The sequence below is a fragment of the Phyllostomus hastatus genome, unplaced genomic scaffold (genome assembly GCF_019186645.2).
Source record: "Phyllostomus hastatus isolate PE091 unplaced genomic scaffold, TTU_PhHast_1.1 phas_scaffold_555, whole genome shotgun sequence".
Taxonomy (NCBI): domain Eukaryota; kingdom Metazoa; phylum Chordata; class Mammalia; order Chiroptera; family Phyllostomidae; genus Phyllostomus; species Phyllostomus hastatus.
The window spans coordinates 3,684,741-3,704,917 of NW_025334036.1; the positions used below are offsets into that span (position 1 = coordinate 3,684,741).

Sequence of the window (20,177 nt, forward strand, 5' to 3'; positions counted from 1 at the left end):
AGCTCCCACCTCCTCTTCTTCGCCGACCGCGTGCGAAGCTCCTCCAGTTGGTGGGACTCGGCGCCGCCTGACGCTGACCTGGGAGCACTCGAAGGAAGAGGCGCAGAAAGACGCGGCGACTGGCTGTCCTGCGTCACGGAGTCGTCGCTGAAAAAGTCTGTCGGGAGGACGTCGGCCAGCTTCTGAGGGATGACGAAGCCCAGGCTGTCGTAGAGTTTCCCGAGTGTCTCGGGGATGGAGTCCGTGTACCTGCAGGAGAGGTCGGTTCAAAGGGGACGGTCCGCCACCAGGGCCCAGCCACCGGTCCCTCCCTCACCCAGCCTGGGAAATGGGCCCCACTGTCCCCTGACTCTGAAACACTACCGCAGGAAGTTCTCGGGGAACCAGCTTTAAAGTGAAGGCAGTGGTCATCAAACTCACAAGCTCAGAATTTCTTCCAGAAACTTGGCCAGGTACGCCGAATCCTCGGTTAAACACACCGTGCGCAGCAAATCTGTCACCTGAAGGAGATGTGACAAAATGACCACGTGCCTCTCTGCAGGGAGTGGCTACGGCACGTGCCCGGCAGTGCTGGGCGATGTACTTGCCTCCTCCACCGCCCGCTCCACGGCGCCCACACTGTCGGGCACCGACGGGCACTGTCGACACAGCTCCAGACGCAGGAACACCTGCAGCTGGCACCTGGAAAGACAGACAGACAGACACGGTCACACCTGCTTGGAGTGCCACTCTGCTGAAGGCCCCTTCCTTAATCGTGCATCTACGTAAACAAAAAACAACAAAAAGAGGAACCATTGCTTTTTCTACACAATGACAAGGTTATCGGGTAAACAGGGGACACACTGCACATTAGATCGTGAAGAACCAGCAACAAATACCCGTCAAGCACTTTGCCATTTATTCCAAATGGATACAAGCACGTCATAGAGCTTTGTTTTGGAGTAATGGTTAAAAAATAGTCACTTACTCTCGGACTCTGTCTTCTTTCCCCAGGTTCTTGCCTATGTTCTGCCTAAGACTTCTGCTGGTTTTCAAGAGGGTCCTTTCCACCTGGTCCAGGCAGTCCGTCTGGAAACACAGAGGCATGTCACATCCCTTGTCGTTATTTCCACTTTCCCCATGGCCCACGGAGGCCCTGGAAAGGGTAGTATCTTCCCTTCCCCCTTCTTTCATTTGAATGAAAAATAGTGAAATGAATCTTCTTTTCAATCTTTCAAATGAACATGTGAAAAAAAAAGGAACTACTTGGGCAGGGACACAGCGGGCCTGCAGCCCTGACCTCCGTTACGGAGAAGACTCCAGGAAGCAGTGACCGAGCCGCCCGAGTACGTAAACGACTCCGCTGGCTCAGGCGGAGCCTGGCCTCGCTCGCCACAGGCAGAAGCGGTGTCGTGGACCTCGAGGTGCTCTGCAACACTCCCTGTGCGTGAGGCTCACGTGAGAAGCGTGTCAACAGTACGGACGCCCGGGTCCCAGCGCCCGAGGACCTGTTTCAGTGTGCCTGGGGGACGGCGGGCATCAGCTGTTAAACAGACGCCCCAGGTGACTGTGACGTGCACTCACCGGCTTACTCATACAGCTCAGGTCAGGACAGAACTTTCAGTAGAGGGGAAGCACGTGATTACCCGACCTAACCTGTCTCCTTGATTTCTGCCTTACGAGTTCACCAGGTCCAACCTCCAAGCCTGGAATCCCACCCACTTCCTTCCTCACACACCAGCGTTGACCCAGGGCCACGCAGTGAACACACAGCCCACACCCAGCACAAGGCAACGGCCGCCTCGTCACGGGGCTCTCTCACCTCTGCGTCCCGGCTGCCTCTGGACTTCAGGAAAGCTTTCACGGTCGAGATCATGTTCTCAGCACATGAATGCAACTCGGCTCCTCCTGCGGCCACAGTCTTCTGGTAATTCTCATGCAGGTAAGACTGTAGCTCCTCTTCGGTTTTAAAATCTGTGGTGGGAGGTGGGGTTAAATCGAGGACTTGCGGTGAAGATGGCAGAGTTCGTAAAGGCCAGGCTGGCCTCGTCCCACGACCATGCCAACATTACAGTTACATTACGGAACACACCGGGACCCCCTGAAGACTAGCGGAAGTCCTGGAACTAAGGGGAGAAGCTGACATGTTGACTCTGGTGAAAGGGGCGGACACGTAGACGGGGCAGGTCCCACACTGAGGGGTCTCTCGGCTGCAGGGGTTCCCCCCGAGGAGCGAGGGGTCCCAGCCACGCCAGGGGCACCAGTGTGGGGAAGAAAAGCCCCCACAACATCTGGCTGTGAAAACCAGCAGACCGCGCTGGTAAAGACGAAGCGTCGCCGTAGACCAACGCCTTCTCTTAGAGGGCAGGAGCACGAACCACCTGCTCGCGAAATGACTCGCTCTGCTGACAGTAAATAACGAAGATCAGAGCAGAAACAAACAAAACAGAATCCCAAAAAAAGACACCAAAGATCAATAAAACCAAGAGCTCGTTCTTTGAATAGATAAACAAGAATGATGAGCCTTTAGCCAGACCCATTCCAAATAAATAGAACCAGAAATACAAGAGAAGTGACAACCGACACCGCAGAAGTGCAAAGGGGTGTAAGGACATACTACACAAACACTCACGTGCCAGCAAACTGGACAGGCTAGAAGAGACGGGTGAGTTCCTAGAAACACACAACGGCCCAGAGCAGGAGGAGGAAGTGACGGAAAATCTGAGCAGACCGGTAATGACTAACGAGATGGAATCAATGACCAAAAACTCCCAACAAACAAGCCACGGACCAGGTGGCTTCCCAGGCAAATCCCACCAAATTCACAGAAGAATTAACACCTGTCCTTCCTAACATATCCCCCAAAATTGAAGACAAGGGAAGGCTCTCAATCTCACTTTACGAGGCCAGCATTATCCTGATTCCAAAACTAGACAAAGGCACTACAAAAAAGAGAGAAAACTGGAGGTCAATATTCCCGATGAAAGCAGATGTAAAAATCTTTAACAAAATACTAGTAAGTTGAATTCCGCAATACATTAAATGGGTCATATGCCATGATCAAGTGGGATTTGTTCATGGGACGCAAGGTTGGTAAAAAGCATTTGACAAAATCCAGCTTCCATATGTGGGGGGAAAAAAAACCTCTCAAAAAAGTGGAAACAGAGGGAACACACCAACACAATGAAGTGCGCCCGCACCAGCCACAGCTGACACCACACTCGACCGTGAGAAGCTGAACGCTGTTTCTTTAAGATCAGGGACAAGACACGGTGCCCACTTCCCCGCTTCTGTCCAACACAGTACTAGAGGTCCCCGCCACAGCGTTCAGACAAGAAGTAAAACACATCCAAACTGGAAAGGGAGAATTAAAACTCTCACTAGTGGCAGATGACCTAATACTACGTAAAGGGAACCCTAAAGAGTCCACCCAGAAACTACTAGAGCTGATAAATTCAGTGAAGTAGCAGGATACAAAATTAATATTCAGAAAGTGGTTGCATTTTCATACACCAATAATGCTATCAGAAATAGAAACTAAGAAAACAATTCCATTTACAATTGCATCATAAAGAATGAAATACCTAGGAATGAATTTAACCAAGGAGGTAAAAGACCTGCCTTCAGAAAATTATAAGACAGTGAAGAAAGACGCCGGAGAAGATACAAATAAGTGGAAGCATAAGCTTTGCTCAGGGACTGAAAGAACAGCATCGTTAAACTGTCCGTACTAACCAATGCAGTCGACAGAATCAAAGCAATCCCTAGCAAAATACTAACGGCATTTTCCACAAAACTAGAACAAACAGTCCTAAAATTTATATGGGTCCGCAAAAGACCCCGGATAGCCAGAGTCTTGAGAAAGAAGAACAAAGCTGGCGGCGCCACGACACCCGACGCCCTGAAAGGCCTCCACAACCTCGCCGCTTCGTCACGACCGTCTCCCTGTCTCCCTCCCTTTATGCACGAAGGCAGAGAACTGCTTTAAGCCCTCGCCCTGCGGCCCAGCCCCAGCCCTCCTCTGCGACTCTGCCGGGCCCACCCCCTTCCCGCCGCCACCTCCACTGTGCTCCGTTCAAGGTCTAACCTGCGCCCCACTGGCTCCTTGGGAGCCTCCTCAGCCTGTTCCAGCCAAGACTGGCCTTCCCTTTCTCAGTGCCTGTTATGTCTTTACCAATCAAATGAGCAAGTATTTTCTGTGGTGGATCTTAGCTCTTACGGATTAACTTCATTAGTTCATTATATTATATACACGTGCGCATATATATGCATACACATATATCTCCCAACGTACACCTGCTCATTACTGTTCTTTGTGGCTGGGTCATAAATCTCAGGAGAGGGTGTTGTCTTATTCCTGCGTCCCCACAGCACACGTGTGGGCACGGAACGGACGCTCGGTAAACGTGCCCTGACTGGGGAAGGGACGGAAACTTCCGAGCACAGGAGGGTACGAAAGCGCACAGGGACCCGGACACCGAAGGCTGCGGCAGTGAGCGGTACCTCTTGGTCTGGAGCTCCGCCTTCTCCCTCTGCTCTCCAGTTTAGCGGCCGCTCTCCCGCCAGCTGTCTTCTGGACCCCCCTCTCCCCAGCGGCTTCTGGACTGGCATCCGGGTGCAGCTTCTGAGCCTTGACATTCAGCCTCGCCACATTCAGCATCTTGAGGGAGCGGCACATGGTGTTCATCTTCTGCCTCACCGGGGTGCAAGGGACGCCCCCTGCCGGCACATCGTGGGAAGAAATGGAAAATGATTTCTACCCTCCCGCAGAACCAAGCGGTGCTTGTTACCCCCCCAAACACTAATTCAATTTTGCACCAAGAGCTACTTTTCCCACTTCACTATGCAATAACTTTTCTTGGAAGCTTAGGCTAAAGAACAAATCATATCATGATGTACATGCTGGTATTATTTACAATGACAAAAATGTCAATCTGGATGTTCAACCACAGAATTTTGTCAGTTTTGTTAAGCAATGAGGTGGAATAGTAACTGAAAAGGCAAGGTAGCAGATGAAGAAGTAATTCGGTAAGAGGCATACAAAGCTGTATTTAAAGTTCTGCTAAAAACAAATATTGTTTGGCTTGACCGGTGTGGCTCAATGGATTGGGCATCATCCCACGAAGCAAAAGGTTGCTGGATCGATTCCCAGCCACGGCACCTGCCTGGGCTGCAGACCAGGTCCCTGGTTGGGGGTGTCGTGGGGCAGCTGATGGATGTTTCCCTCCCTTTCTTTTTCCCTCCCTGCCCCTCTTTCTAAAAGTAAATAAGGTCTTTAAGTAAAATATAAATAAAAATAAAAATGATTTATTCATTAAGAAGGTAGGATTGTGGCTGATTTTTAAATCACTATTTTACTAATGTAATTATTTTCAAGTTTGAAATAGAGGAACTTGTCCCTGTTTATCCAGTTACCATTTCAACCTCATTTTAGGGAACGGCGATCTTTCAAACATACAGTCTCGCGAAAGACCGCTCAGAAACCCCTCCGCATGTGCGTACGTTTCCTCCTGCGGTCCTCCCGGCCAGGCGCCGCGGACTCCTCGCGAGCCTTCCGCAGGTAGAGCTCGGACAGGCGCCGCGTGAGCTCACTCTCCGTCTGGGAGGGCTCCTCCGTGCTGGAAGGCGCGGCCTGCAGTAAGCTGTGAGCAGAGACGTCTAGTGTGAAGCTGGATTCTGATTTCCCTAGATGCCTTACAGACCAAACGACAGTAACTTTGGATATGCTAATGGACATGTGTCCCCACAAGATTGCCTTCAAAAACGTATTTTCTCAGGAGGGAAGAGGTCCCTTTCTTCTTAGGATCTGAACACTTCTGCTCAGAGGCAGAAGCTCCCTGTTCACAGAACCATCCATCGTTACACGCGGTATTGACTTTTATTAACCAGATCTGCATGTCCTAGGGGGCGTGTCCAATTACGGGACCACTGCACTTCCTGGGCCCCCATCCTGCCCCGCCGGCCTGTCTGTGGCCCCTCCCGCCCAGACTGCGGGGCGCAAGTCCGCACCAGAGCTTGTGGTGAGCTTTCCTCTCTTGGGCAGAGCGCACCTGTTTTGTCCTGAGCCCCTCTGAGCTGCACCACGTCCACGAACCAGAGCGCTCATCATTAATTACTAAGGTGTCGGCCCTTCCCAAAGTGACCTACAGACGCCGAGCACTCCACCGAAAACCCTAGCAGGCTGCTGGGTGGGAATTAACAGGTCGAAGCCAAAACTTACATCGAAATGCAAAAAAATCTAGGACAGCCAAACCAATTCGGGGGCGGGGAAGCTGCGAGGACGCAGACTGCCTGACGCCAGGACGCAAGACAAAGGGTGTTCCGGGAACTTCTGGGCCAGGCTGGGCCCAGGGGCAGGCCCGCGCGGTGGCGGTCTCCTGACCCCCACAAAGGCGCCACAGCAACCCCATGAGAGAGAACAAGAGAGAGAACGTCCTTTAACGGAGGAGCAGTGCCAACTGGGTGTCTGTGCGGAAAAAGAAGTCTTCACTACACCGGTTCCATCGCTAACACTGCTTGCTTGTTTCTGTGTGATCGCTCCACCGTGATGTTCCGCTATCCTGCTACAGATACCTCCATTCGGTTTCTCAGAGAGTCCGCTTTTGTTTCTGTGGGTTTCTATTGTTTGTTTCCTGTTTGATTCATCGTTACTCTTATCTTTACTACTGCCTTCCTCCGTCATTTCTTGGGTTTACTCTTTTATCATTTTCTGTGTTGGACATTTAGCTAATTCATTTTTAATTTTTCTTCTTTAAAAGACAGTTTAAATCTATAAATTTTCTTTCAACTATAAATTTATCTGCATTGTACAAGTTTGCTATTTCCAAGCCCTGGCTGGCGTAGCTCAGTGGATTGAGCACGGGCTGCGAACCAGGTATCACAGGTTCCATTCCCAGTCAGGGCACATGCCTGGGTTGCAGGCCACGGCCCCCAGCAACCACACATTGATGTTTCTCTCTCTCTCTCTCTCTCTCCCTCTCTTTCCCTCTCCCCACTCCCTTCCCTCTCTAAAAAGAAAATAAATTAAAAATCTTTAAAAAATCGCATCTCTTAAAAAAAAGTACAGAAATAAAACATTCCCAAGGCTTAAAAAAAAAGTTTGCTATTTCCCATTTTTAGAGATATAATACTACATATTTTCTCACAACCACAACATGGGAGAACATTTTATCTTTGTAATTGTTTCCAAGTGTTGTCACGTGGTGAAATACACAGCACGTAAATGCACTGGTATCATGTACATTGACAATGCTGTGCTGCCTCCGCCCCGTGATGGTCCTCTCCAGAACTCTCCTCGTCCTGTGAAACCGGGATGTACACCCACCAAACAACACTCTCCTTTTGTAGTTTTTTTTAAATTTACTTGCTTAACTTTGAAAATCATTTAATTTCAACAGAAGTGATTTCTAACATGATCCTACTGGTTTTAAATTTGCTTTTTCAGATTTTTTTTTTATCACAGTTGACATTCAGTATTATTTCATGTCCATCTCAGGGGTGCACCGTGGTGGTTGGACATTTACATAGTTTCCGGAGCCGTGAGTCTGGTACCCGCCTGGCACCACACACAGTCACGTAATTTGTTTTTCATGTTATTGAACTATACTCATGAACTGTGGTCTGTTAAAGTGCTTGCGCGGGCGCGCGCACACACACACACACACACACACACACACACACACACCCCGCCTCCTCTGGTCTGAGTTGTCAACACCCAGAGAACCAGAACAGGTCTTACCAAAACGACTCCATCAGGCTGGAACTGGCGCCACTCAGGTTGGAGCAGGGAAACCAGCTCTCGGTGACCGCCGGGGTCCAGGGCGCGGTGCGGCCGAGCTCCTGCTGGACCCACTCTGGACCGGGAGGCGCTGCAGGGAGTGGGGCAGAGATGGGGGGAAAGGAGGCGTGAGAACCACGGTGGCCATCCCCGCACTGGCTGCTGCCGGGGACCCACCGCCTCCTGCCCAAGGACGTGCGGAGGGGCACTAACTACATTCCTTCGGCTGCACCAACTCCGACGGGCCCGTGTCTACGAAAACCGCTACTGCGGAGACGCGCATACGCAGGCTTGAGCTGCTGCTGTGGCTGCTCAGACTCGGCGGACGCACACCCGGCCCAAGGCCTCAATCAGGAATGTGCACTCCCTGCCGCTTCCGTGAGGCCTGGGTGCAAATACTGCCTTCCAACAAGGCCTGCCGAAAACCACCCTCTTCCAGCCCCAGCTGGTGTGCTCAGTGGCCTGAGTGCTGGCCTGCAAGCCAAGGGGTAGCTGGTTCAATCCCCAGTCAGGGCACATTTCTGGGCTGCAGGCTGGGCCAGCAGTAGGGGGTGTGCACAAGACCACCCATGCATGTTTCTGTCCCTCTTTCGCCCTCCCTTCCCCTCTAAAAATAAAAATTTTCATAAAATTGCACCCCTCCAATTCCCCTTGAACATGCTCCACTCCCTTTTTCCTGTTTATTATATGGCACTTAATGCTTTCAAGTACACTGTATAACTCCCTTACGCAGTTTATTCTCTCATCTCCTTGGTAAACCCCACGACAGCAGAGACCTTTGTCTATTCTGTTCACTGATGTATTCCCCAAACCTAGAACCATGCCTGACACGTAGCAGGCACTCCCTAAATCTGTTCAGTAGACAGAATATCACATTAATCTTATTTTTATCTACCTAGCATAAATAACACTGCCACGCACTGGAAGGCAGACAGAATCCCAACAGGTGCAGGTGCAGTCTTTATGAAATACGCTGAAAACCAGGTTTCATGCTACACCTTCGGCTTCAACCCCGTTTCACAGAGCCTTTGGTCTTCCCTAAAGGGCTTCGGGGTTTCTGTAAATAAACGTGACTTACGTTGCCTGAAGCACTACTGTTTGCTTTTACCTGTTTTATAACAGGTATTGGGGCTCTACCAAGAGTGCAATGAAAAAAACCCTGGTGCTGGAAATGGCTGCAAACCACTGTGCTGGGGTGCCAGCTGTGGGTTCAGAACTAACCAGGGGCAGCGGGGCCTTCCAGCAGGGTGTGAGTCTGGCTCAACACAACATCCACAACACCGGGGAAGAGGGGCGCTGCATCCTGAGGGCTCTCTGCCGCCACTGCCTGGAGCACATGTCTGTGAAATGCGGCCTCCTCAACGCGGAACACAGTGAGGACTGTAGCGCTGGCAGACAGCAGGGACATAACTCCGGTGATGGGCGGCCAGCCGTCCCCAGGGTCCACGGAGGCAACCTGCACGAGAAGTTCTAGTTAGCTGAGAATGGTGCTGGTGTATGCATGAAGAATGTCGCTCAGTAACAGAAACAGTAGCCTCTCCCCGTGATTATCCATATAAAAAACTGGAGTAGAGATGGGCCTGAGGGTGTTAGTGCTGGAACTGAGCTTACAGATCACGTACTCCTAACTCCTCAACACACAAACAGGGAAGCCCGGGGTCACCGGGAGTGTGGACTGAGCATGTGCTCTGTGCTCGTCATAACTCACGGACTCCCCCAGCCTCTCTGAGGCAACCGTGGTTCCCGCCCCATTGCATCCAGGAGGGCTGAGGCCGAGGAATGAGTAACCTGTTCGAGGTTGCCCAGTTAGCGAGGGGCAGAAGCCACGTGTGTACGAACCCCCAACCCCGTGCTGAACCAGGAGGCGGCACGGCCGCTGGGGGTTCGCCAGCTCACACGGCGGGCAGAGAGGGGAGACCGGACCCCCCATCCCGCCGCCCCCACGCCCCTCCCGCTGCTCTCCGTCCGTCAGGGCAGAGAGCCCTCAGGACCTCTGCTCGGGGACCGCCCAGCTCATCTCTAGAATGTCTCACACCGCGGTCCGGGAGAGGGAAGCCTTCTGGGGTTACGAAGGCAGAAGACGAACTAAGGCGGGGAGTTTTTTGGCTGTTTAAAAATAGCCACCATCTTACCCTGGCTGGTGTAGCTCAGTGGATTGAGCGCAGGCTGCGAACCAAAGTGTCGCAGGTTCGATTCCCAGTAAGGGCACATGCCTAGGTTGCAGGCCACAGCCCCCAGCAACTGCACATTGATGTTTCTCTCTCTCTCTTTTTCTCCCCCCTCCCCTCTCTAAAAATAAATAAAATCTTTAAAAGAAAGATAACTCATTTAAACAAAAATAAATAAATAAAATAAAAATAGCCATCACCTTTAAGCAAAAGGAAAAAAGACCCATGGACATGGACAAGAGTGTGGTGATTGCTGGGGGCAGGGGGGTGCGGAGGGTGTAAGGGGACTAAATGGTAATGGGAAAAAACACAATAAAGATGAAATAAAAATAACCATTGCCTTTAAATCAAGCCTGGGTAGGTATTCCTTTCTAGAAGCCACTTCTAAGTTTGTATAACTATTGGACACTATTATACTTAATATTACAGCGGAGGGCTTTTAAAAATGAAATGTATTTTTTTACATAAAAGTGATAGATGCGTATCAAATGCCCCCTTGTCCGTGGGAGATGCGTTCCGAGCCCCCCAGGGGCGCCTGGAACCGCACAGCACCACACGCTATACACGCACGATGTTTTTTCCTGTGTGCACAGGCCTATGGCACAGTTTACTGTATAAATTAGACACAGTGAGAGATTAACAAGCACCTGCGAAACAGTACAGCTGTAACAGTGCACTGGAACAACAGTCATGTGAAGGTGGTCTGTCGCGCCCAACACACCTTCCTGCACTGCCCGCACCTGTCCACGGGAGGGAGCACTTCCGGCCTCGCTGTGGCCTCCGCAGTGTCAGCGCCACGGGCCTTGTGCTCTGCGGCCACGAGTAAGTCAAGCGAGAGCCGCCTGGACGCAAGCGCCGTGACTCCGGGACAGCTACTAACCTAACGGGCGAGGGGTGTGGGCGGCGCAGAGACGCTGGACTAAGGGACAGCCCACGACCGGGCAGGACTGGGCAAGAGCTCATCATCATACGACCCAAAACAGCTTGCAATTTAAAACTTATTCCCGGAATTTTCCATTTGCTATTTCAGACTGCATTTGCCTGTGTAAAGTGCAAACACAGATAACGAGGGCGAGGGAGGAGGGGTCGCTGTCCCCTCACTCCGCCACCCTAACACGATCTCGGCGTTCAGCCCGCAGCCTTTCTCCTCATGTGAGTCCAATGTCACCTCGCGGGATCCCGGGCACACGGACTTCCACACACTGCTGCTTCCCTGATGAGCACCGCCGGGGCGCTGTGCTGTGGGCGACGTCACTCACACACGTCTGTTCGCTGGCACTGTGTCATGTGCGTGTGTCCACGTGCCTGGGATCCCGTGACAGACACTCACATTTCACATTTCCCTTTACAGCATGATCTTAGGCAAGGATGACGGAGCACGTGCGTGGATGAGACCTACCAGATGTAACTCTTCGGCGGTCAGTCTGTCCACCAGCTGCTGAAATAATGCCCTTTGGGTTGATGGACACTCCCCTGGACTCCGCAGCATCCAGCTGTCACTGCCCACGGTGCCGCTCGTCGGCGGGGACCACTGGGCAGCCGTGCCTTTTAGGAAAATGCGGACCGGTTTCTGAAAGTGTCTCTGATGCATGGCCAAGGGCTCCAGGACGACTGCCCAGGCCTCTGGAACCTCTTTGCCTGTGCGCAATGAAGAAGATGTAACGTAATCAACATTATAATGTAATCAATAGTTAGTAATCACAGGTTTAACAGTAAGAAGAAAAAAGTTCGATTGTCAGCGGAGGGACTATTATTGCTACTTAGTTCCCACTCAGCCCTCACCCTGTTGCCAGCAGCAAGCGCACGGAGCTCGGCAGGAAAGGCTGCACGTGAACGGCACTACAGGGGCAAGGCCTGGTGGCAGGACGTCTCAGGAACTGTGACTCAGAAACAAATACTCAAGCCGTACTCGCTACGTACAAAAAAGAAGACATGGCTTCTTAAATCCACAAAATACAGCGCACAGCATATCTTATGAGGCAACTGCATTCTAAAGATGAAATTGCCTCAACAAAAATTTCCTTGACCTGCAGATAATGTGTACCATGGTTTCACGTTCATCTTTCTATGTAATGCCGTTTCTGTGTGAATGCACAGCGACTCAGAAGTGAGCTTCACTATGTGGTGAATGAAGCACACGGAGGGGGATTCCGGCACGCTGGCTCTTCCCGGTCACAAGGGCCGCATTCAGCTTTTTTTTGGGGGGACTAATTTCTTATCGATCATGGTCTCCCCGTGGTCTAAATTCATCAGTCTCTTCTATGGGGCAAGGGAATCTTACCACCTGTCTGCCTGGGTGCCTGAACAATACTGTCTTTCTTTGCGAGCAGCTGAGAGGCTCTTCGACACCACTCACTTATTCTTTCTACCCGTGGGCTGGCGGGCGTGCTGTGTAAAAGCTCCACACGTTCCCGCGGGGCCTCCAATCCTGCTTACACGCACCTACAAGCCCTCGCTGAGGGGCTGGGCTGCCTGACATCCTAAAGAAGTTGAAAGCGTGGGCCCGCCTTGAAGAAATGGATCCATAGTAACTGAGACCAAAACCCCCGACAAATCATTATCTGCTTACCTTCAACAGGGAGAAATAACGTTCCTTCCGTGCGTGGAAATGAGGCTTCATACTCAGGAGGGCTGTAGAGCGAACAGTTCAGAGTGGAGTCGGTCGGCAGGGTTGAAGTCCACAAGAGGCCAGGTTCACTCGACAGCTGCGTGTCGCCACCCAGGGGAGTCTCCCCAGCTCTGGTCCTGTCCTGGCTCCACGTTTCCGAGGGCAAGATGGCGCCTCCTACCTGCTGGAGCAGTTCACATACGGCCCAGTACCCAAGGTGGTCTGGGGACTCCCGCAACTGAAATAAAATGACAAAGGACCTCAAGTTATTCTAAACGAGACATTCAAAATGAAGCTAAGGGAAACCAGGAGAAAGTAAAGTTCATTTCTGCACTAAAGGATCAAAGGACACGATCAATGTGTATGCTGAATCCAACACAGATAATAGCTAGAATCCTACTATTGTGCAGCCCAAGGATAGAATTACTACATAACACACCTTCAAGAAAGTGTCCGTTTAGGAAAAATACCACTTCAATTCTATTTCCCATCAAGAAACAGAAGGGAGACTTCTGGGCAAGATGGAGGCATAGGTAGACACACTGTGCCTCCTTGCACAACCAAAAGAAGGACAACTACTATTTAAAAACAAAAACAACCAGAACTGACAGAAAACTGAACTGTATGGAAGTCTACCAAGGAGTTTAAGTAGACACATTCACCCAGACTGGTACGAGGGGCGGAGTCGGGCAGCCAGAGCAGAGAGGACTCAAGGCAAGGTGGCGGCTGGTGACCAGGTGGTCCCACATTCATAGGACCTGGGGAGTGGGACAGACCACACAACCCAGGGCCCCATCACGGGGAAATAAAGCCTCAAAACATCGACTGAAAACACCTGTGGGGGTTGAGGCACAGGGAGAGAACTCCCAGCCTCACAGGAGAGTTCACTGGAGAGACCCACAGGGTCCTAGAATATGCACAAGCCCACCCACCCAGGAATCAGCACCAGAAAGGCCCAGTTTGCTTGGGGGAAGCAGCAGAGGGGACTGAAGTCCGACAGAGAGTGGAGCAAGTGCCACTGTTCCCTCTCGGACCCCACCCCCACACACAGCATCACAACCCAGAGACTGGGTTGCCCCTTCCTAGTGAACAACTAAGGCCCCGCCCCTCATATGTATACAGGCGCGACACGGTCCCCCCAAAAATGGCCCAAATGGAAGAACAGATCCAAGCTCCAGAGCAAATACAACTAAGCAACCAAGAGATAGCCAACCTATCACATGCACAGTTCAAAGCACTAGTGACCAGGATTCTCACAGAATTGATTGAATTTGGTCACAAATTAGATGAAAAAATGAAGGCTACGCTAAGTGAAATGAAGGAAGACGTTCCCACCAATAGTGATGGGAAGAAAACTGGGACTCAAATCAATGGAGTGGACCAGAAGGAAGAAACAACCAAACAGAAAAGAATGAAGAAACAAGAATTCAAAAAAATGAGGAAAGGTTTAGGAACCTCCAGGACATCTTTAAACATTCCAACATCCAAATTATAGGGGTACCAGAAGGAGAAGGGGAAGAGCAACAAGTGGAAAACTTATTTGAACAAATAATAAAGGAGAACTTTCCCAATCTGGCAAAGGAAATAGACTCCCAGGAAGTCCAGGAACCTTGGAGAGTCCCAAAGAAGTTGGACCCAAGGAGGAACACACCAAGGCACATCATAATTACATTAGCCAAGGTAAAAATGAAGGAGAGAATCCTAGAAGCAGCAAGAGATAAGGGGACAGTCACCTACAAAGGAGTTCCCATCAGACTGTTAGCTGATTTCTCAAAAGAGACCTTGTAGGCAAGAAGAGGCTGGAAAGACGTATTCCAAGTCATGAAAGGCAAGGACCTACATCCAAGATTGCTCTATCCAGCAAAGCTTTCATTTAGAATGGAAGGGCAGATAAAGTGCTTCTCAGATAAAGTCAAGTTAAAGGAGTTCATCATCAACAATTTCATGAAATTGTTTCATGAAACAATTATTTCATGAAATGTTAAAGGGACTTATCTAGGAAAAAGAAGATAAAAAACATGTACAGTAAAATGACAGCAAACTCACAATAATTAACAACCACACCTAAAACCAAAACGAACTAAGCAAACATCTAGAACAGGAACAGAACCACAGAAGTGGAGATCACATGGAGGGTTAGCACCAGGGGAGTGGGAGGAGGAGAGGGGGGGAAAAGGTACAGAGAATAAGTAGCATAGATGGTAGGTAGAAAATAGACAGGGGGAGGGTAAGAATAGTATGAGAAATGTAGAAGCTAAAGAACTTGTGACACATGGACATGAACTAAAGGGGGGAAATGGGACAACTGTAATAGCATAATCAATAAAAAATATATATAAAGAAAAAGATCAAAAGTACAAATAACAAAATGGCAAAAATATCTATTTATCAACAACTGAATCTAAAAAAACAAACTCAGCAGAGGAGAAGAACAGAGACGGAGTCATGGATACAGAGGGCGTTTTGATGGTTGCCAGGTGGGGGGGTGTGGCGTGGGAGAAAGGGTGACCAGGTGAGGGGATGCACACGCACAAACAGGCAGGTACAGAACAGCCACGGGGACGTACAGCACGGTACGGGAAAGGGAGCAGCCGAGGAACTTACTATACTCACATGCCCCGTGGACGGGAACAAGGGTGGGGGGATGGCCTGAGGGAGTCGGGGGTGCAGGGAGGAGGGGGGCTAAGGGGGAAAAATCAGGACACCTGTAATAGCATAACCAATAAAATATAATTTACAAAAATAAAAGGTGAGAGAAAATACAAAAAAGATCCTGTCAACCTACTGTAACACTGTTCCGAAAAGAAAGCGAGACAGGAGGTCCCCGTTTTCCTAGCCCGGCCCGTGGCTAGGCACCCCGATATTTCAGCGACATCTGGACCAGCGGCACACACTGATGACCCCCTGGCCCCGTGCCGCCCGACCAATCAGCGCCGACCAGGACCCTGGAGAGAACAGTGCCCAGATCCTCCCCCAAATCCCTTAGCGCGGGACTCCGCCGCTCCCCGTCCCCGGGGGTCTGCCCGCCTTTATTCCCTGCCCCTCCTCTCCCCGCTAAGCTCCAAGGGCCCCCCTGCGTTTGCCCCCGTAGCTCGTTCCCTGAGCCCCTTTGTTCTACCTTATGTAACAGTTTGAGTCTTGGCACCGAATTCTTAGCGGAAACAAGGTGCCGCGTTCGCGCCGCGGGCGCTTGGACTTAGCAGGTAGCGAGGGCCTACGTTTGTCGCCGTCCAGCCCGGTTCAGCAGGAGACCGCCGCGCGCTACCTGCGACTCACCTGCGACCTCCCGGCGGTGTCCACCCAGTACAAGGTGATCTTCCGGGCGAGCATGCCCTCCTGGACCCTCTTGGGCAGCAGCTTCTCCATCAGCTGCCTGGCGGTGGGCAGCGGGCCCTGCGCCCGGGCCTCGCAGCCGGACACGAACTGCAGCAGCTCCCTCCGCGAGTGCGGGCAGGGCGCCAGCAGGAAGACGGCGTTCCCGAAGCCCCCGAGCGCCGCCTCGGCCTCCCTGGCGTCGCTCTCCACGTCCAGCAGCCGCCTGCCGCTGCTGCGCAGCACCGGCTTGGCGGGCGACGTGATCTCGGGCCGGTCCCACTGGTAGTCCAGCAGCGTCTCCATCAGGGCGCCGTGCGTGTGGGTGGCCCTGGGCGCCGGGCCGGGCAGGTGGGCGCCGGGGGCGCCCTCCCCGAGCCGGGCCTCCAGCTCCTCCTCGAAGTCCTCCCAGGAGCGGGCCCCCAGCTCGCGGAAGTCAGACACGCGGGAGGGCCGGCTCCGCGCCCCCAGGGAGTCAAAGAAGCGGAAGGCCCAGCGGACCCTGGCCAGGCCGAATCGGCAGCTGAGGTAGATGAGGAGGCGCAGGGCGGCCCTCCGGGCCAGGCTGTGGCCGGCGGTGCCGCCCGCGGTATCCAGCAGCAGCATGACGTTGTGACGACAGGCCATGTCGGCCGCGCCGCCGCCGGAGGGCCGGGGCTGTCCCCTGAAACCCAGCCTCAGGGAACCGGCGCCATTCGCTTCTCCTCGGGATCCTGGTCAAAAGGCTCGCGCGCTCTCCAGGAAACGCTACCATTGGCGGAGCCAGCTTACAAATTCAGCTCTTATTGGTCCCTCCTCGTACGTATCTTCTGCGAGCGACGGCCTGCCTCGGCGCTGATTGGCGGAGGGCGTGCCCGTAGGCGGGGCTCTGTGTTCTGGGAAAACCTTCACATCGATTGGCCTAAGCCTTCGTTTTAAAATTTAAAGAGGCGGTGCTAGGGCGGTGTCTGAAAGTTTCCCTTCTGGGAAGGAGATGTGGGTTTGGGCGACAGAGCGCAGGTGTGAACGCACACCTCTAGGGCAGGGGTCCCCAACCTTCAGGCTGCGGACGAGTACCGGTCTAGGCTTATCAGGATCCCCAGGCACAGCAGGATGTGAGCTTGAATGTAATGCGTTTGCATCACCCTGAAACCGTTCCCCATTGAGTGGAAACATTGTCTTCCACAAAGCCGGTTCCTGGTGCCCAAAAGCTTGGGGACCCGCTCTAGGAGATGTTTACAATGTCCTCGAAAACAGCACCGGGAAGGAATTTGAGGTGGTTTGAATCCAGCTGGGTTGGAGCCACCCTAGACTTTCTATGGAATAGAATCCAATGTGAAGACTTGAATTTTCTGTAATGTTAAGTGAAGTTACTAAAAATGAAAAGTTCACTCCCTTTGTCCCAGTTACTTATAGGAGTTTCTTTGAAGAAGGTAACCAGATCCAAATAAAAGAGGTATGGACATCATAGATTTTTTTTAATTTGAGAAAAATTGGAAACAACTCTAACGGGAGTGATTGAGGTATGGTACCCAAGGGGAAGGAACGTCTTGTAGCTTTTTAAAATAATATTGTTATCTGTAATGTTAGATTAAATTAAAAAAGACTGCAAACAGCACACACGTTTCCTCCAAATTTTCTATCCATATGTATATTTCTTAACTGTTAAGCTAATAGTGTGCATGAAACTTGTCTGCGATTGTTTTTGGGTGCTGAGATTATGGTGATTTTTAATTTTTAAAATTTTATGATTTATTTTATGACTTATTTTAGATTATGGTGATTTTTACATTTTTTTAATTTTACATTTTCTGATTTTCCAAAATTCTGTATTTCTATATTACTTTCACAGTGATTTGGGGGCGGGGAGCAGCTATTCTTAATAAATAAAAAGAATCCTCGATTGCAGAAAAGGTTGTGACCCTGGGTGGGGACAGTACCTACTATTGGTTGTAACAGCAGAGAGGAACTTAAACTCTCTTGCAAAACCTGGCTGCCTTTCCTTCCAATATCGAGTCTGTGACCCAGGAGCTTGGAGAAAGCCCATCAAATCACGTGGTCTCTGTGTGTTGTCCGAATCACGCCCCCCCCCCCGCCTGGGGGTCTAAACTGTGAGTTCTGAGAAGGCAAGAACTGTGTTTTATCAGTCTTTGTATCCTTAGTACCTAGCCCAGTAGCAATACATTTTTTTTTAAATTGAATTGTTTACGTTATCAAGCATTTCCTTCCTAGAAGGATTTTAGGACTTTGTGCAGGTACAGAGAAGTCACCACCAGAGGGCAGTAGCAGCCACCCTTCACTAAAGTGCTCTCCCAAGCCTACCTGTCCGGCTGGACAATGAAACCTTTCCCCAGAACGGCTTGTCCTTAATTTGGGTGAGACAAGCAGACGTCTGGGAACTTATTATAGTCGGGCCACCCACGGGGAAAAAAATGCTTGGGGTGGCTGACAAGGCTGCACCTGGAGGACACAGGTCCCATTCTTTTGAGGAAGGATGGAGAATCCCCCTCTTCCCAATAAAGCAAAGGGAAGACACTTATTTCCAGCACCTAGTAGGATAGTCGTGATTCCGTGTACTCCTCACGGTAATTCTGCAAGGCGGACGTTACATCCTCCCTTTCACAGATGGGGAGACTGAGGCTCAGCGGGCCTCTCGCAGCCAGGAAGAGGGAGCACTGAAGCGCTGTGCTGCGTCTCCCAAACGCTGTGAGGACAGAGCCTCCTCCCCGTGATGGGGCAGAGCAAAGGGACCTCCTTGGGCGACGGAGGGCCAGGCCAGGCCAGGCCAGGCCAGGCCAGCCCCGCACCCAGCGAGCCTCTGGGCCCTGAGTGTGCACCCAGTCTTTCCTGGCGTGCCACAGAGCTGTAGTGATCAGTTTGTGCGTGCCAGAAGATGATTTTTTAAAAAAAGGTTGAAAATCGTTGAGAGAGAAACACTGAAATCATAATAGCTTCCCTCCTGGGGCAGCTACTTTACATTGTACTCTGTCACTTTAAGCATTTCCTTTAACCTTCCTGGGGTTGTTTTTCTCCCTGTGGGTTCTTCTCTCCACCGGGAGGCGGCTGGACTAGACCAGTAGTACTTGGCCGCAGTTACACATTAGAGGCACCTCCTGGAGACTTGAAATGATCCCCAACCCCAAGCTGGCCCCACCCCCAGAGATTCTCACTGAACTGCATGGGGTGGGGGGTGCTCCCACGCCAGTCAACTCTCTCCTGCTCTGGGCCTCTGGTTCCTGTTTGGGAGGGGGACGATCACCATGAAGATGTCCTTCCCCTTTGGAAAAGGCAGCCGAGGTATCTGGACAACTCCAGTTCCGGCTGGACGAGCAGTCTCAAGGTCTCAGGGCTGGGCGATTTTTACTGACACCGAGAGTATGTGTCCTTCGTGCCTCTGGGTAAGGAGCGGGTCTTCCGAGGACACTGTCCCTCCTCCACAACGGCCGTTTGCCCAAGTGTCCGTTCTGCCCAAGGTCTCAACACTGCACTGTTACATGGTGGTCCTGAGGGGAAGCTGTCCGTCTATGGCAGCATTTCTGGGCGCAAAGGGACGAGGGTGGCTTCTCCACCCTCCTGGGAATGGCCAGCTTGCCCAGCTTCCTAGACCCAGCCCCAGTGACGGGCAGGAAGCTGTCTCAGAGAAATCAGCAGAGAGAAAATCCAGCCTGTCACACACTTCCTGCGTGTCCGGAAGACTCATGTTTCATGTTCCCCAAACCCTTCTGGGTGTAGTTTCGTAACCCTCATTTTTACAGCTCTGTAAAAGAGGTTAAGTTGCTGGACATCGCCAGCTGATGGAGAGGTGTCTCTGCTTACTGGGGTGGGGTGGGGGGCAGGCCGCTGTGGTTCAGACATGGGGACCAAAGCATAGAGATGAGGCTGGGGGTGCTTGCCTCGCCCCTGCCCCGCCATCCCTGCGACCCCTGCTAGCCGGAGGCTGAGGACGCAACTCTCGGGCTCCAGCGCCACGCCATTCCCACCAGCAGCGGCCCTGACTCGGGTCTGAGGGCCAGAACCACCCCACAGCCTGAGGCGCTGGCCCTCCCTCTTCTGTCTGGGAGAGCCAGGCCGGGGCTGAAGCCAGTGAGGCGTGGCCCGGGCCTGCCTTATCAGGACTGTGCAGAGCCCAGGAAGCCCTCACCTCGGCCCCGTGGACGTGGACTGGAACACTGGGTCCATTCACCAGTGTGGGGGCCCCAGGACCAAGGGAAGGCCCCCCCGAGGAGGCAGCCCAGAGCCCTTGAGGTGGCCCGTCGGGAGACAGAGCTAAGGCAGATGGGGGCCCTGGCTGCCGAGCAGGGGTGAAACTCCTGATAAAATCAAACTCTGCTGAAGCCAGTTATGCCACAAAGAA

General features: G+C 51.9%; 1 protein-coding gene across 2 annotated transcripts in view; it reads right to left on the reverse strand.

Moving 5' to 3' along the window:
• The window catches only part of TICRR (TOPBP1 interacting checkpoint and replication regulator), a 29,040-nt gene extending 12,486 nt beyond the window's left edge, over positions 1 to 16,554 (reverse strand). For both annotated transcript variants that reach the window (XM_045825111.1, XM_045825110.1), the window contains exons 1-12: positions 15,809 to 16,554; positions 12,494 to 12,770; positions 11,324 to 11,562; positions 8,978 to 9,212; positions 7,718 to 7,847; positions 5,482 to 5,621; positions 4,483 to 4,698; positions 1,802 to 1,953; positions 968 to 1,068; positions 588 to 681; positions 421 to 500; positions 10 to 249 (exon numbers count right to left, since the gene is read on the reverse strand). In XM_045825111.1, coding sequence (XP_045681067.1) covers positions 10 to 249; positions 421 to 500; positions 588 to 681; positions 968 to 1,068; positions 1,802 to 1,953; positions 4,483 to 4,698; positions 5,482 to 5,621; positions 7,718 to 7,847; positions 8,978 to 9,212; positions 11,324 to 11,562; positions 12,494 to 12,770; positions 15,809 to 16,471 — 2,567 coding nt within the window. In that variant the 5' untranslated portion in view covers positions 16,472 to 16,554. The remainder of the gene's footprint in view (positions 1 to 9; positions 250 to 420; positions 501 to 587; positions 682 to 967; positions 1,069 to 1,801; positions 1,954 to 4,482; positions 4,699 to 5,481; positions 5,622 to 7,717; positions 7,848 to 8,977; positions 9,213 to 11,323; positions 11,563 to 12,493; positions 12,771 to 15,808) is intronic.
• Between the last annotated feature and the right edge of the window lie 3,623 nt (positions 16,555 to 20,177).